Here is a 17253-nt window from a genome sequence, read left to right on the forward strand (position 1 = left end):
TATTTAATATTTAAGTTATTAACTAATATCTAAGAATTATTTTAGATTATCTCTGCAATGTTTAGGATTTTTAAAATTCTAACACTTAATAATTAGCCAATAACAATGTTAATTTATTTGCTTTTCATTTAGTCATATTTGAAGCACATGTACATCAAATTTATAGTAGTATTAACTGTTGATGAGTAAGAAACCAGAAACATGAATCTGACTCAATTTGAATGGTTTAATGATTTAATGATAATCAATGTTGTGGTATAAGGTAGCTAGGCAAAATGGTAAACAGTTTACACAAATAACTCATGGTTAGTCCACTTCAACACAAACCAAATCATGAGTTTTCCTCTCTTCACTTTCATGTTCCTATATCACACACTGCTTCATCTTTTTCCATCCATTCTTATACTGACACACGTATAAAATCAAATGTCTATCTTGAAAGGTCTCAACAGCCTGAGTTCTCTGGTTCCCACTTAGAGACCTACCAGTGAAATATGCTGACGGCTCTTGAGCTTCTCTTCCTTTTATTATATAGCTGGAAGAATTAAGTGCTAGAAAACTGGAGGCAGAAGAAACGCTTTGGCCATGAGGCTGTGATTGGGCCTTGGGAATCTCAGATGCCGAAGGAGAATCAACAGGGCAATGGTAGCCGCTAGGTCCATGACATTTGGGAGCAAGAGGAAAAGACTGAAGACAAAGGGGTTGGGTTTAAGGGAGATTTAGGTAAGGAATGTAGGTGGGGAACCATATTGTTCCTCCTGGCCCAACTCTTTTGGGGATCAGTCTTGGCACAATATTGTTTCACAGACTTAGAGTTAATTCTCTCTCCTGTATGCTAACTACACCTAAAGCCCTTTTACATAAGAAAAAGCCATCCCACTAGTAAGAATAAAGGGCTCAAAAATATAAATACTTGAGATAGATTGGTGTAAATACATTGCAGTCAACCTATAAGTGAGGATCCCAGAAACTTCCATCTTTTGATTATAGAGAAACTGGTTATAACAGGCATGAAGGGAAAGTTGGGCAGGGCTGGGGGCCAGGGCTCAGAAAAGAAAAGGGAACAGAAAGGGAAGTGTAAGACACAAAGACCTATGAGAATGCTTCACAACCTGACGGTGTTTTATAGTATAAAGTGCTTTCCCACTCATGTCTCATTTTATTCTCTTGGCAACTCTACGAAGTTTCACCCCCACTTTACTCAAGAAGAAAAGGAGGCTCAAAGAGGTTAAGTGACTTGCCAGTCATCACAGCAATGATAAATTAGAGGACTAGAAGAAGCACAAACCCATGCATCTGACTCGTTAATCTGTCACTTAGCTCCCTCTCCAACTTTTTTGAATTTATAATTTTGACAAGGCCTCATTTGCAAAAGATCATACCCTCTAACTTCAACTGTGCACTAAAAATTTCATTGTAGAGTTAAATTATTAAACTTATTCAAGAACTTTTTAAAGTTAGTTTTTTATCCAATTTAGCAATACAAAGAACGTCACATTACATTGACTGCATGGGGAGGGGGAGGGAACTGTCAGCCAAGAAAATTTATTTCTGAGAGAATTTTAAAATCCACTTTTACAATCTATGAGGACAGTTTACTAGTTTCAAAATTTTTTCCATGTCTGATGTCATATTTCTATGGCAAAATGATTTTGACCTTTGCGCAAAATAATTTTCTCTTCAGATTAAAATATGAATGACATTAATCATGAAGGCATCATTACAATTAATGTCCATTGCCTAAGGCAGAATTCTCAGACAGTTCAGAATTAAACAGGGCAAGATGTCTTTTGAGATTTTTTTTCTTCTCTGGTTGTTCACACAATTTGACTTCAATGTTGCCATCACTGAATGTTTCTCCTTTCATCTCCTCTACTGTGTTCTCTTTCCAAGAAAACTTTGCTTTCTTCTGCATCATCATAATTCCTGAATTGCCATGCCTTCGTGCTGGAGATAAGGATTTTTTTACTATGCAATAACAAACTGCAGACAAAAAGTTTTTCTTAAAGTTTTCATTCATAAATGCATAAACAATGGGGTTACAGATGGAATTGAAAAATCCAATTATTTGCACAATAGCAAAAATCATCTTGATTGTGACATCATCATATTCCTTTTCAAAATTACCTGAAATAAAGTAATAATTTAGAGTGCATATTTGTTTTAATAAGCATAAATTAAAACTTCTATTTATCACCTCTCTTTGCCAAAGACTTACACTCTTATAAAGAAGTTAAAGGTGTGAATAATTCTCAGGCCACACTGAGGAGAGGAATCTGTTATCTTAATAAAAATGACCTCTGTGTTAGTTTTTCATTCTCAGAGAGTCTAGGCTTACAAGGACATAGCCTGGTGTCCTACACATACTAGGGGGCTCACTGCATTTTACCTTGACGATTCCAAGCTTCGTACAATTGGAAGCAGCATTTACCATTCAAATGTTCCCCTATGTTACAGAAACATAATCATACTGAGAATGATGTGAAGTCTCAGGCTATCAGTGAGAATACATGGAGGGTCACTGAACTCCTGGGTGTTATTAACTTCATGTGATTCAAGTAAGTTCTCTAAATAAGGGACCACTCATAGGTGTCGTATCTCTCTCAATCTATAAACAAACAGCAAGAACAGAAGGAGTCAATGGGAGAATAGCAAAAGCCTTTCTTTATCTTCTGTAATTATTAAAGATTTAGTCACCATCATACATAACTACCTCCCATGTAATGTTCTCATGGCCTTGAAAATGTGAAAAAAAGCATGTTAAATGTTTGCTGTTTGATGGCCCCAAGTGACCAGCAACACATTGCAATGACTCATTGTCCGCTCTAGCAGGAAATGAACTTGAACTTCCATCAAATGGGAAGAAAAGCACTTACTGTATTCAAGCATCATGTGGACGACATGGAAGGGTGCCCAGCACACGGCGAAGAGCACCACCACTGTCACCATCATGGTGACAGCTCTCTTCTTTTTCCTGTGCCCATAAGGAAACATATCATATTGGTTAACCTCTCTTTGGCAAATGTGTAAAACTGATAGCAGAGTTATTAAATAAAGTTTGTGCCTAGACCTCTCAACTGTATTTTTTTCAAATATTAATGAAATTCATGGCAGGTTGACTACAGGCTGATTATCATCTTCTCCCACTGATATTACCCTCATCCCTATATATCTCACATTATAAATATATGTTGCTAGAAGGTATTTGCTAACAGAAAAAGGAAATAAACTTTCTCAAAGTGAGTAAACTGAAAAGCACTATACTAAAATAATAACAACAGGCAACTTTTACTGAGTAGTCATTATGGGTCTGCAACTCTGCTAGAAGCCTGGTATGGGTTATGTCATTAATCTTCCCAACATACCATTTGACAGATGCAGAAACTGAGGCACTGAGAAAGTTAAGCAACTTGCAAAGTCAGAGGTCTAGTGAAGGGATGTAGTTAGAGTTTGAAACCAAGCAGTCTAATTCCAGTGCCTAAGCTCTTATTCACTTTAAATTGAAGAGCATTCATGCCTGTGACAGCAAAATATCAGTATTGATGAAACATAGAATCCTTCAGGATAGAATTAAAATGCAAACCTTTATTATACAGCTAAATAATATGATCAACCGGGGATTCAAACTAGTTTTCTCCATTACTTCTGTAACATTTGCAGGAGACCTACATGTTTGTATGATCCTTTAAAAGTCATACCCATTAGCTCTTATTTCAACATGGTGGTCCTTTCTCCCAAGGAAATGGGAGACCAAAATCCGTAAGGAGCCGCAGGTGCTGAACAGTTCAGGGGCGCCAAACTGTCACATTGAGAGGGAGGGTTTCTTTACCCAAACGGCACTAGAGGTCGCTGCACACTTGGAGAAATGATAAAAATCCCACCAAATTACTAGACTTGATAGAGGATTTTGTTTGCTTCTGTTTTGTTTTTAATAGCCATTCAGAATAGATGATAAAATAAACCATAAGGACTATAAGCACCATAGTGGTACACTGTCTTCTTGAAATCTCTGTCAATGAATAAAATCAGTAAACAAAAGCCTTAGGTAAAAATAAAATGTCATTACTAATAGTTCAAAGTAAATAGCAGGCTCCTGATTCCAAAGGATTTTCACACTATCCTCTTAGGTACGTTAGCATCAGGCTTGGGTGGGAGGAAGAAACGACACTCATCCACGACCCGAGGCTGGCAAGTGGAACTGAGAGGAAAGCACCTGCAGGAGCCCTAGGCCCTGACACCAGCTCACAGCTCTTCCTACCATGTCACATTTACATGTAGATGAAAACATAATTTCCTAAATTCCAAATAAGTTTCTATCAATAATGGTAACTTCCCCCTTCGATTTGGAAGCTGCTGATGCCGCTCTTTCTATCTGCTGCACATAAAAATCATAAAAAGTTTACAGTCAGTCCATGCTCTAAACATAAATTACAAACAAATGGCTTTGATTAAATGACCTAGTTAAAAATATTTTACAAAGTGGTGAATATTTCAATAAACGGACCTGACTATTTTTGACATTTCTTTTCCATGAATAGTTCGAAGCACTGAACTGTCCCCCACTTTTTTCTTTATCCAAAGTTCATAACCGATTTTGCTGTACAGGATGAGCATCACCAAAAGAGGCAGGAGAAAAAGGATGACCAGGATAAAAGTGGTGTAGATTTTCTGGTGCACAGGGCTGGTCCACTCTTCCAGGCAGCAGATATGTTCTTTTTCAAACAAGAAGTCATACTTAATCTTTAAAATAAGAGTAACTCAGTTAGAAGAACCAGTTGTAAGCATCAGAAGAACAGAAGGTAGTGAAGTATTATTGCAATGCGGTATTTTTAAAGCCCTTACAAATTTGCCAGTGGTACATATTTCAAATGATATACAATTGCAATCGCTCTTTTGTTGTGAAGACTGGTTTTTACAGTTAACTGCTGAATTTCTTAAGAGTTTTATGTCTTCTTTTCTATTTTAAGTGGAATTAAGGTCACAGCTTATTTACTTTCACTTTTCATCTCTCTCAACTTTTAGATCCACTACAGTCATACGTTTTCTATTGGAAGAAAGAACACTACAATTACCAAAGTATGTGTGAAAGAATATTTTGTACTCATATTAGCTAGTTTAAGCTTCTTTGATTACTGAAGACACAAATTTTACAAAGCATCAGACTTCTTCTAATAAAGAAGTACTGAAAGCCCATAATTTGTTACTGCTATTTCATGCTGCAATAATCAAAATGCTTAGAAAGACATTTAAAAGGCAATGTTAGCCTTCAGATTCTGAGACGAACGAAAAATTGAGATTCAAAACTAATACCATCCTGGAAATATTTACACTCAATTATAAGCCTTTGAATTACGTATTTTGTAGAAAGGTGATGCTAATTTATTCGTACTATTTCTGACAGATTCATCTTCTTAAGAGTTCAAAACTGTTATTAACAATAAAAATAACAATAAGTGCTAATAAGGGCTTATAATAAAGGCAAACTATGTATTTTAAAGCATATTTAAAAGACACTTTTCTGGGTAATAGGAATAAAAGTGAGAGAACTTACTAAAACTGTAGATATTCTAGTCACTCTGGAGATTTCCAGATGGAAAAGATTTAGGTCTTAGACATATTCCTGCCTACATTCTCAGCAAATTTTATCATCAATCTTCAATGTCAAGTGAATGGAGGGAAAAAAGCTTTTCAGTCTATTCATCACAGGTAAGAAAATTCTAGTTCTATTCTAAGTGTTATTTATGAATATGTGCCAGTTTGAATGTTTTATGTCCCCCAGAAAAAGCCATATTCTTTGATGCAATCTTGTGGGGCAGACGTAATAGTGGGGATTAAGTTGGAACGTTTGGATTAGGTTGTTTGCATGGAGATGTGCCCCACCCAACTGTAGATGATAACTGATGGGGTATTTCCATGGAGGCATGGCCCCCCCCTTTCAGGGTGGGCCTTGATCAATGGAGCCATATAAATGAGCTGGCTCAAAGAGAAGGAACTGAGTGCAGCTGTGAGTGACATTTTGAAGAGGAGCAAGCTTGCTAGAGAGAAATGTCCTGGGAGAAAGCCATTTTGAAACCAGAACTTTGGAGCAGACGCCAGCCATGTGCTTTCCCAGCTAACAGAGGTTTTCTGGACACCATTTGCCATCCTCCAGTGAAGGTACCTGATTACTGATGTGTTACCTGGGACACTTTATGGCTTTAAGACTGTAACTGTATAGCCAAATAAACCCCCTTTTTATAAAAGCCAATCCATCTATGGTGTTTTGCATTCCGCAGCATTAGCAAACTAGAACAAAATACAACTAAGAAAAACACTTATTGAAAAATAATTCCAGGATCCAAATTCCCTGGGAACAGGATGTTAAAATGCAATTCATTCTGACTCCATGTAAGTAGAGGCCAGGCATTGACAATTCTAAAGAACAATGCTACACTGGCAGTCTAGCCAGGATGGTTTCATGGGAATCAATTCTAGATCCTCTATTTCCATAAGTAAACTTCTCTAAAATCCCACTGCCTGAGAGAGTGCATGAGGTTGAGGTGTTATGCTGGGTCTGCATTCCCAGTTCCTCTTTCATAGTCACCCTTCTCGCAATTTTCAAAAACCAAATCTCTTGTCCAACCTAAATCTTACCATGAGGCACAAAAGGAAGAAACAGTTTGAAGTACTGCTATCAGTGAAACTTCCTTTTGTGGAGGTGCCATAAACCCATGATAGAGTTTTGTGACTTTTCCTGTCAAAATATATTTCTATTCGGGACAAAATCTGGCATTAGAATAAAGGTATTTTGGTAGGTATTGGGATGTTCTGAATTCATGTTTTTCATACAGTGAAAAGACAGAAGTGATAACAATTTTAATTTAATCACCTCATTGCTTCCATGCCCTGAGAATTGTTAAATACATTACCCATGAGAGAGAGTCAGGAGAGAGGAAAGCATAGAGAGCGTCTGTAAGAAATGTGGTTCTTTATTGCAACAAGGTGAGAAATTCAAGCTCCATGTGTGCTTATCCACGTGTGTGTGAGCTCTCTCTCCCATTCTCTCTCTCTCTCTTCCTCTCTTTCTCTAATTGAATTTAGGAGAGAGAAGGTGGTCATGGGGGTTCATATTAATACATTTATCTGATTTTAAAAATGAAATCAGACTTTTTCCTGACAAAAAATATCAGGCTGATCTGTTTGACATTGAGGAGTAGCTCTGCCAACTAGATCATATGGCATTTACTATAGAGTGAATGAGTTAGATTTTTAAAACATGTTTAGGGCATGTAATAAAATATTTTATTAAAAAATAGAAAATTCTGTTTGCTTTCTATGGGCCAGTACTGGAGCCCACCAATGGAATTGGACTGGGCCATTTTGAAATGACCCTCCTCCATATGGGTTTCCTGCTGGAGATAAGGGCAGACCCAGTGGAAAGGAGCTGGCTATTAATGGTTGCATGTGGATACTGAAAGGTCTTCATGAGCATGTCAAAGGAGTAGCAGATGGAGGTCACAGTTGGTATTATCTTTGAGAAACCCATGTAGTAAAGTTTCAAGCATGTTAAAACGGCCCTACCCAGAACTCACTAATACCAGGGTATATCTGCCCATCCTCTCCTCCACCCTACTCACCAGCTCCCAAGGAGGCAGACAGTCAATTGAATGGAGGAGTGGAAAAAGAGAAATGCAAGGCAAGGCAACAGAGAAGAAGCCAACCATGACCCCTCCACAAATTACAGGCTTCTAGGCCTGAAGAAAGCTCAAGCTCAGCAAAGGGGAAAGTTTTAGATTCACTGAAAGCATGGGCTTATATGATTGTGACACTGGAATGGACATTTGAATAACAACACTGCTCTTCTGACTAAAAGAGACCAGAGGAATTTTATTATTTGAGTGACTGGAAATGTTATAGGGCCCGCTGAAGGTTTCATCCATGGGATTTCATCCACAGGACTGGGAAGTCCTCAGATTGCAAGAGATCTGGTAGCAAAGGACAGAATAAAGTTGCTTTCTGCTCTCACCTATGGAGTACTGTTCATTCAACAGACCAGTTACATTAAAAAAAAATTTATTTTTTAAATATACTCTTGAGTTATAGGTCATTTGATATCCGTGCTGATGGACATCAATGATCAGTAAAGTTTCACATTTGCCTATGTCATTTTAAAAAGGTTCAGAGTAGTACACAGCTTTTAAAATTATCTTAGGGGATTGTAATCAAGAAACTTTTAAGACTATAGTCTGTACAGGATATGCTAAAGTACGCTGCAATGGACAGACTGGGCTGCCTAAAAAGAGCACAGTTCTCTAATTACTATAAATCATCATGCAAGACTGGGACCATCTGACAAAGGTGAGATGGAAGGATAGAGGTCAAATAAGATGATCCTTGACAAGGTTTCCAATTCAAATTCCAATTGTAGTGAATGGGAGGTAGGTAAGAAAAAACTTATGAATGAGATTCGCTTACAAATTTTTTATGTGACTTAAAAATAAAAGGAAAACCTACAGTGATCACTGAACTCTTAACATGTAACAAGACACTAGAGAACACTAAGAAAGGCATCTTCAGCTGGCAGAAAAAGGTAGAAAATTACCCTGGTACCTTGTTTTTTTTTTTAAGCATTAAGGCTTGAGATGAAGAAAAAGCTAGATAAAACACACAGAAAAACATCTTGAAACAAATTGTTTTATCTCACTTGAAAGATCTTCAGTGAAATCATTACAAATTTGTTGTAATGTTCTTGCTGTAAGGAAATGACTGTAATTAAGAGGGGTCAGAAAGTTCAAAAATATGATCATCCATCCCAGCTCGGAATCTACCTCCAGTCGTTGCACGTGCCACATAGGTGATCCCACAATGACTGCCACCAGCCAGACCACACCTGCAAAAATGTGAAAATCATCAGAGTATGACTCAGCTAAGCAAAATACAACTGAGCTTCATTCTCTAACCCAAAAGATTCTCTGTATTCAATTGATCCCATCCTCTCTGTCCCGGAGCAGGACAATGGTCTCACAGGTCCACTTATGCCTTCCTTCACCACCCTCAAAACTGCTGCTCAAATAGTCTTCCTAAAGGCATGTGTTGACTATTTAAAACTCTTTTAATAGTGTTCCATTGCCTACAAGATAAAACCCAAATTCCTTGTATGGCCCATGAGGTTCTCCACAATCTTACTTGCATCTCTTCCCTCTTGCATTTCAGTTCACATCTCTTCACACCTGAGTTCTTTACAGAGCTGGTTTCGGTTCCCATGTCCAAGAACGCACTGTGCTCCTTATGCCTCAGTGCCTTTGTTCCCATTCCTTTTACCCTGGATTGGCCACCCTATCTCCATTGCCCATCAGAGGACTCATTTTCCAGGACTCGACTCCAATGCCACCTTCTCTTGTAAATTTTTAAAGGCCACCACCATTTCCAGACAGAACTGACCATTAATTCCTTGTTGTTCCCATATGCCATCTACAGCAGGGCTTTCATTGGCCTTACTAGCTTGCTTCTTGGTCTTCCCCTGAGCTTTGTGAGGGCAAGGACAATGCCATTTATTTTTTTGTTTCTCCAAATAAGATTTTAAGGAAAATTCCTGCCTCTCAGTAGGTGCTGATCCATCTTTGCTGAGTGAATGACTTTTAAACATGACAGATCACCCCCTATCATTTATGCAAATGTGGGCATTTTTTTCTTATTTACAAAACAAACACCTATAGTATCAGAAACTGGGGTGCTCTTTCTAATTCCTGTACTCTATGAGTTCATTGCAAGGAATTTCTTTATGATGTGCCCTGAGCAAGAAGAAGAGGAAAATTACCATGGACTACTTCAACCTCTGAATATTAACAGCCTAGACTTAAATTTTGGGGGTGATGCTCCGGATCAAACTCTGCCTGGTTTTTTTTTGTTTGTTTTTTTAATATTGTGCGGAGCCATTAAGAAAACAATGCATTGCTTTAGGTGTCAAGGAACTGAGATTCACTTAAGTTGGGGTACATTATAAAGAAATATATGAACCGGAACTGGCTATAGAAAGCCATCATTACCCAAAATAGTTCTCCTTCTCTCTCATGATATCTCTACATCACCATACACAGCTCTTCTATTCTAGTTGCTTCTAGTTATCTTATGCCCAATTATTTTTCCACCATTTACTACAAATTTTGGAGGAACTGAGTCTAATTAGTTTAAGTCATTGCTAACCCTCCTGGGTCCCCAGGCTGCTCAGGGTTAGAAGGGCTACACAAGGGTTAGATGTACATTTCTGATACAACCTGTGACCACTTCTGAGCAAGAAAGCCTAGTAGAGCTTCCTTGGCCAGGGCCCAGGGGACAAGCAGTTTCAGCAAGAAGGAAGTAAGGGGCATGACAGCCACAGTGACTGACAAGGTTAGTTCACAGTGTAGCAGAGCTGGAGGGAGACATCCGGGAAAAACTGCATAAAAGCCCCCCTGGGGAGATGAGCCTACTTTAAAAATCTTCCTGTCGCCACTGATTTTTTTCTAGAAGGAACTGCCTTGACTTCCAATTATCAACTTTGCTTTCAGATGTTGAGACTCCTTCCACTTCTCTTTCCTTTTTAATAACTCCTGCCCTCCATGTGTTATTTCCTTACCTCTTTTCATACCCACACAATGTTTTCAGATGTTTTGATGTTGGAAGGATGTCAATTATTAAAAGCTAAGAGATCTTTGATTTCTTTATAGGGAGAATGTGACACAAATTTGAAAATAACTCACTTAAATTAACAACATTTTCCCTACTGATTTACCTATTTATTCATATCAAACTATTTAAAATAAGTTTGTCATTGCAAAGCCTTCAGGGTTTTTCTTTGTAAATTCCGCAGTTCAACCCTAGCTAAATACTTAAGCAGAATAAATGTTTACCCTTTCCTCTCAAGTGAGATATTAGGGGAAAATGCTCTATTTGATTTGCTTAGGTTGCTTACTATACATCTGATTATTTAGCTATAATAGATTTGAACCACTGTGAATCACATTAAAGTTTTCAACAGCTCATTGATAATTACTGAATAGAGAAACTATTCCATTCCACTGTGTTAAGCAATAGGACATTGCTTCAAATTTACCATTTATCCTGGGGTACATGTTCATTGTGCCTTGCTGAATCAGGACAAGTTACAGCCAGCTCAGGATTCAGCAATGCCTGAAGCTAAACTATGAAGTAGGTGGAATTCGTTTTTGTCTGTCACCTCCAGCACTCAATACCTAATGTTCTCCCGTGGCCTATGGCCTTCTGTTATTGTTTCCTTACCACCAGGAACAGCTCCTGGCAGCACCCCATTCTCCTTTTCTCTATAACCACCATTCTTGCCCCCATTGAAATCTGTCTGCCCTTATCAGCTTAGCTTAGAGCCTTCTTACCTCAGATGGCAGTTTACTAATCTAATGAATGCTAATTTGGCAACGGGAGTTATTTTAGAGTAGCTGAAAGTAGTGCCTAAAAGTTTTAACACTTAAACCAAAGAAATAAATCTGAAATTAGAGATTTTCAAGCCAGTGGTCGGCCTAAAGGAAAGATGGCGGGTGGGGGGTGGAGACAAATGAGCAGAGGACTGACACCCTCAAATTAAGCCACAGTGTCTACAAGCTAGATGAGAAACTCATCCTCTAGTTTATAAATATGGTTCTCTTTGAAGAAATTCTTTGTCTTGTAATGAAGAATGGCATTAACATTCACATAACTGACGCCAGAGCAGCCGAGGACTCACTCAGCATTGTGAAAGCCCTTCGGTTGGTATACTGCCACTTCATTTTAAAAGGATGCACAAGCCCCTGGTGCCTTTCCACAGCGATGCAGGTCATAGTGAGAATTTCTGTCACTATCGCGGTAGACTGAACAAATGGCACCATCTTGCAAATGAAGGCACCTAAAGGAAGGAAAAAGGACAAGGCATTCATCAGAAAAGAAAAAAAAAGTTTCATGTGCCTGTAATTATCACAATTACTTAATTCTGAGCCTCTGTTCAAAAATTTTCTAAAATTACATTATAGACATAAAATAATTGAGATAGGTTGTACTGGCTTATATTATCACTTTTTAGGTTGTTTTTTAATTAGAGAAGTTGTAGGTTTACAGAAAAATCATGCATGAAATACAGAGTTACTATATACCACCCCATTATTAACAACCTGCCCTATTATAGCACAATTGTTATGATTTATGAAAACATGAAAGAACATTTTTATAACTGTACTATTAACTATAGTCCATCATTTACAATTGTTTGTGTTGCACAGTCCTATGTTTTGGTTTTGTTTTTTTAAGCATTCATTCTAGTAACATATATACAGCCTGAAAGTTCTCCTTTTAACCACATTAGAATATATAATTCAGTGCTGTTAAATACATTCACTGCATTGTGCTACCATCACCACCATCCATCACCAAAACATTTCCATCAAACCAAATAGAAACTGAACAATTTAAGTATTAACTCCCCCATTCCCTACTCCCACCCTGGTAGCCTATATTCTAGTTTCTGACTGAATTTGCTTATTCTAATTATTTCATACCAGTGAGATCATACAGTATTTGTCCTTTTGTGTCTGGCTTAATTCATTCAGCATGAGGTCTTCAAGGTTCATCCATGTTGTCATATGTATCAGAACTTCATTCCTTTTAATAGCTGAATAGTATTCCACTGTGTATAAGTGTTTGTGTGTGTATTACATTTGTTTATCCATTCATCAGTCATCAGTTCATGGACATTTGGGTTGCTTCCATCTTTTGACAATTGTGAATAATGCTGCTGTGAACACTGGTGTGAAATTATCTGTTCAAGTCCCTGCTTTCAAGTCTTTGGGTAGAATTGCGAGTGCTGGGTCACATGGTAATTCTATACTTAACATTGTGAGGAACTGCCACAGTGGCTACACCATTTTACAATGCCATCAGCAAGGAATGAGTGTTCCTATTTCTCCATATCCTCTGCAACATTTATTTTCTGTTTTTAATAACAGCCATTCTAATGGGTATGAAATGGTATCATATTGTGGTTTTCATTTACATTTCCCTAATGGCTAATGATGTGGAGCATTGTTTCATGTGCTTTTTGGCCATCTGCATATCTTCTTTGGAGAAATGTGCATTCAAGTTTTTGCCCATTTTCAAATTGGATTGTCTTTTTATAGTTGAGTTATAGGATTTCTTTATATATTCTAGATATCAAACCCTTATCAGATATGTGGTTTCCCAATATTTTCTTTCATTGAGTAGGTGATCTTTTTATTTTCATGATAAAGCCCTTTGATGTACAACAAATTTTCAGTTTGATGCGATCCCATTTATCTATTGCTTAACACAAGGTCCTGAAGATCTTTCCCTATTTCTCTTCCAGGAGTTTATAGTTCTGGCTCTTTTATTTCAATCTTTGAGCCATTTTATTAGTTGATTTTTGTATATTGTGTGAGGTATGGGTCCACCTTCATTCTTTTGCATATGAACATACAGTTTTCCAGCACCATTTCTTGATGAGACTATTTTTCCCCAGTGGAGTGGACTTGGCACCCTTGTCAAAAATCAGTTGACCGTAATATGTAGGTTTATTTCTAAACTCTCAATTGGATTCCATTGGTCTGTATGTCTGTCCTTGTGTAAGTACCATGCTGTTTTGATTACTGTAGCTGTGTAATAAATTTTAAGTGTGAGTATTCCAACTTCATTCACCTCTTTTAAGATAGATTTGGTTATTTGGGGTCCCTTGCCCCTACATATAAATGTGATGATTGGTTTTTCCATTTCTGCAAAGAAGGTTTTTGGAATTTTTATTGGGATGGCATGAAATCTGTAAATCATTATGGATAGAACTGACATCTTAACAATATTTAGTCTTCCAATCTGTGAACATGGAATGTCCTTAATTTATTTAGACTTGCTTTGATTTTTTTTAGCAATGTATTGTAGTTTTCTGTGTACAAGTCCTTTGCTTCCTTGGTTAGATTTATTCCTAGAAATCTGATTATTTTAGTTGCTATTTTAAATAGATTGTTTTTCTTGATTTCTTCTTGAGATTGTTCATTACAATTGTGTAGAAATACTGCTGATTTCTGAATGTTGATCTTGTACCCTGACACTGGCTTATATTTTCTCTTTCCAACTAGATTCTAAGTTCCTAAATGACATGTAATTAGGTAAGATAATGAGAGGACAAATCAGTATCTGACCACTGATAATAGGCAGAAAAAAATAAATGTGATCTTTGCTCGAGAAGAGCCAAAGTCAGTGTGAACTGGTCTCCCAGGGTCTAAACTACAGTCATCTTTGATTCCTTCTTCCCTTTCAGTTCCCTGTCAAATCATAACAAAAGAATAATTCTCATTCCCACATTTGTCCTTTTATCTTTTATCTCTCTTTAATTCCCTGTCCAAGACTTTTATTTGGAGTACAACATTTGCCTCTTTAATGATTTCACTTTCTCTAAAGTAAGGATCTCAAACTTGCAGCCTCTGAGCAAGACTTAATCTGCAAACACACTTTGTGTTGTTTACATAATATCTGTAAAATTATCTGAATGCATTGCCAATATTTTAAATTTTTTATACTGTCTGTCTGGCCCCTTCACCATTTGGATTTGTGAGACCTGATCTGGCATCTCTGCCCTTAAGTCCATTCTGCTCACTGCTACAAATTAATTATTCCCAATTATAAGAGAATCATAAACACAGGGACTAGCAAGAGCTCGAAGAGACTTCGAAGGTCACATAGTTCAGCTCGCACCAAAAGCAGAAATCCTCTCTTCCCCTTCTCTCACAAATGCTCTCTCAAGCTCTGCTTAAATACCTCCAGAGGTGGCCTTCTTGCCTGCACACTCCCACCCTAAGGCCTCTTCATTCATAAGTCTTTCACCTTCTAAAAGCATCTTACATAATTTACTGTTTGTTTTATTGGTTGTTGAACATCTCCCCATTCCTTCTAGAATATAAATGCTCCCCAAAGCAGGCATCTTTGCCTCTTTTACTCATGGATTTATTCTGAGCACTTAGAATGGCACATGGTAAATCTTCAATCAGCATTCATTGACTTTAAGAGAACAAACGACTGAGAGGCTCTTAACATCTAAAGGCACCTCACTCAATTTTGGAGGGGCTCTAATTGGAAAAAGTGTTTTCCAATAATTCCACCCACTTCTTCTGGTTTTGCCTTCTGGGAGTCTAGGAACAAACTAACTATCTCTTCCAAACAGTAGCTCTGCATAAATCTGAAAGAAGCTTTCATGGCACTCCTAAGTCTTTTCTTTTCTAGGTTAAATATAAGCAGTTTCCCTGACCTGTACTTCATTGGACATGCTTTCCAGACTTTTCAACAACCTGGACACTCTCCTTTGGACTTTCTTCAGTTGGTAACTAAATGGCCCAGAAGGGAAGCCATCCTTCCCCACTTCTGAATACCCTCTTCTGTGATTTTAACTAAAGTTTGCATCAGCTTTTGTGCTAGACTTTTCAAAAGGTTGGCTTCTGCTGAACTTGAAATTAATGAAAACCCTGGGCCCATTTAATAGAAATGTCTGATATCCCAAGATTTCCTTACCTCCCAACCTGTGACTAGTGAAAAAATATATCATACTATATTTAGATAACTTATATACCCCCTTTCCAGTCCTTCTTGGAATCTCCACATGGCAACCCAAGAGCCAATTCACACACTCCCATCCCCAGTTCTAGTTCCCCCTATTGCAACCCTTTTCAAAGATAGGGTCCTTCCTTGTCTATCAAGATAGCTTAGATGATAAGTGCAGGAATTTACCCTTAATGCTATTATTTTTTGCTATGTTTGAATACTGATTATACTGTCAATGAATTAGCTTACTTCAAATCCTGTTTTTGATATGATAGTTGAATAGATAAGTATGTGATAAATTATTCACCTGGATAGTCCTCCTGGGTCTATTTGAAAACTTGATCAGAATTTCTTCTATTCTTTCAAAGTGTTCAGTAAAATGTCGGGCAGGACAAGATCAAGGAAGAGTCAAAAGGATACCAGAAGAAACCTTCCCTGAGGTGGATGTGGATCCATAATCAAACATACAGGTGTAACCAAATAAATAAGAACAAACCTCATTATAGTGCTATCTATCCTATACATATTCATCTTGCCTATCATAATAGAATGGGATACTTGTCAACAGTGTCTTAATATCAAGATACACAACACTTATCTGCTCTGTTATGTTAGTCGTTATGAGCCTCAATTTCATCTTTTTTTAGAAGGAATTAATAATACCCAGCTGTCATAGGAACAATATATTTCATAAGATGATATAATCACCCAATACAGGATGTGTTACTTAATGAAGTTCTTTTATCATAAGAAAGCCTAATGAAAATAATTTGAGTTTAATTTGGTACACCTGGCTCAACAAAATACTTACAAATCATATCCAGCAGCACATTAAAAGAATTATGCACCATAACCAAGCGGGTTTTATTCCAGGTATGCGGGGTAGATCAACACATGAAAATCAATTCACGTAATACACCAGGTCAATAATCAAAAGGGAAAAACCACATGATCTTCTTGATTGTTGTAGAAAAGGCATTTGACAAAATTCAGCATCCTTTCTTGATGAAAACACTTCAAAGGATAGGAATAGAAGGAAACTTCTGAACATGATAAAGAGAATATATGAAAAAACCACAGCTAACAGCATAGTCAATGGTGAAAGACTGAAAGCTTTCCCTCTGAGATCAAGAACAGGACAAGGATGCCTGCTACCAGTACTGCTATTTGATATTATACTGGAAGCACACAGCCAGAGCAAATAGGCAAGAGAACAAAATAAAAGGCATCCAAATTAGAAAGGAAGAAGTAAAACTATCCCTATTTGCAGAAGACATAATCATATATTTATATAGAGAGACTCTGGAAGAATCTACAAGGAAGCTACTAAAGTTAATAGACGAGGAATCTATTAGAGCTACACCTGCCTTCAGCAAAGTGTCAGGGCACAAGATAAATATGCAAAACTCAGTGGAGTTTCTAAACACCTGCAACAAGCAATCCAAAAAGGAATTCAAGAAAACATTTCCACTTACAATTGCAGCAAAAATAAGAAGATACCTAGGAATAAATTTGACAATGATATAAAGGACCTATACACAGAAAACTACCAATTGTTACTGAAAGAAATTAAAGAACCTTAAAATATGTAAAGATATGTTATGCTCATTATTGGAAGGTGCTCATGAATTGATAGACTTAATGTTATTGAGACCTTAATACTACCCAAAGCAGTGTACAGATTCAACACAC

General features: G+C 37.3%; 1 protein-coding gene across 1 annotated transcript in view; it reads right to left on the reverse strand.

Moving 5' to 3' along the window:
• Positions 1–212: 212 nt before the first annotated feature.
• Positions 213–17253, reverse strand: part of QRFPR (pyroglutamylated RFamide peptide receptor) — an 80611-nt gene continuing 63570 nt past the window's right edge. The window contains exons 2-6 of the mRNA XM_037829048.1: positions 11714–11872; positions 8808–8869; positions 4505–4740; positions 2877–2974; positions 213–2127 (exon numbers count right to left, since the gene is read on the reverse strand). Coding sequence (XP_037684976.1) covers positions 1727–2127; positions 2877–2974; positions 4505–4740; positions 8808–8869; positions 11714–11872 — 956 coding nt within the window. The 3' untranslated portion in view covers positions 213–1726. The remainder of the gene's footprint in view (positions 2128–2876; positions 2975–4504; positions 4741–8807; positions 8870–11713; positions 11873–17253) is intronic.

This window comes from Choloepus didactylus, chromosome 3 (genome assembly GCF_015220235.1).
Source record: "Choloepus didactylus isolate mChoDid1 chromosome 3, mChoDid1.pri, whole genome shotgun sequence".
Taxonomy (NCBI): domain Eukaryota; kingdom Metazoa; phylum Chordata; class Mammalia; order Pilosa; family Megalonychidae; genus Choloepus; species Choloepus didactylus.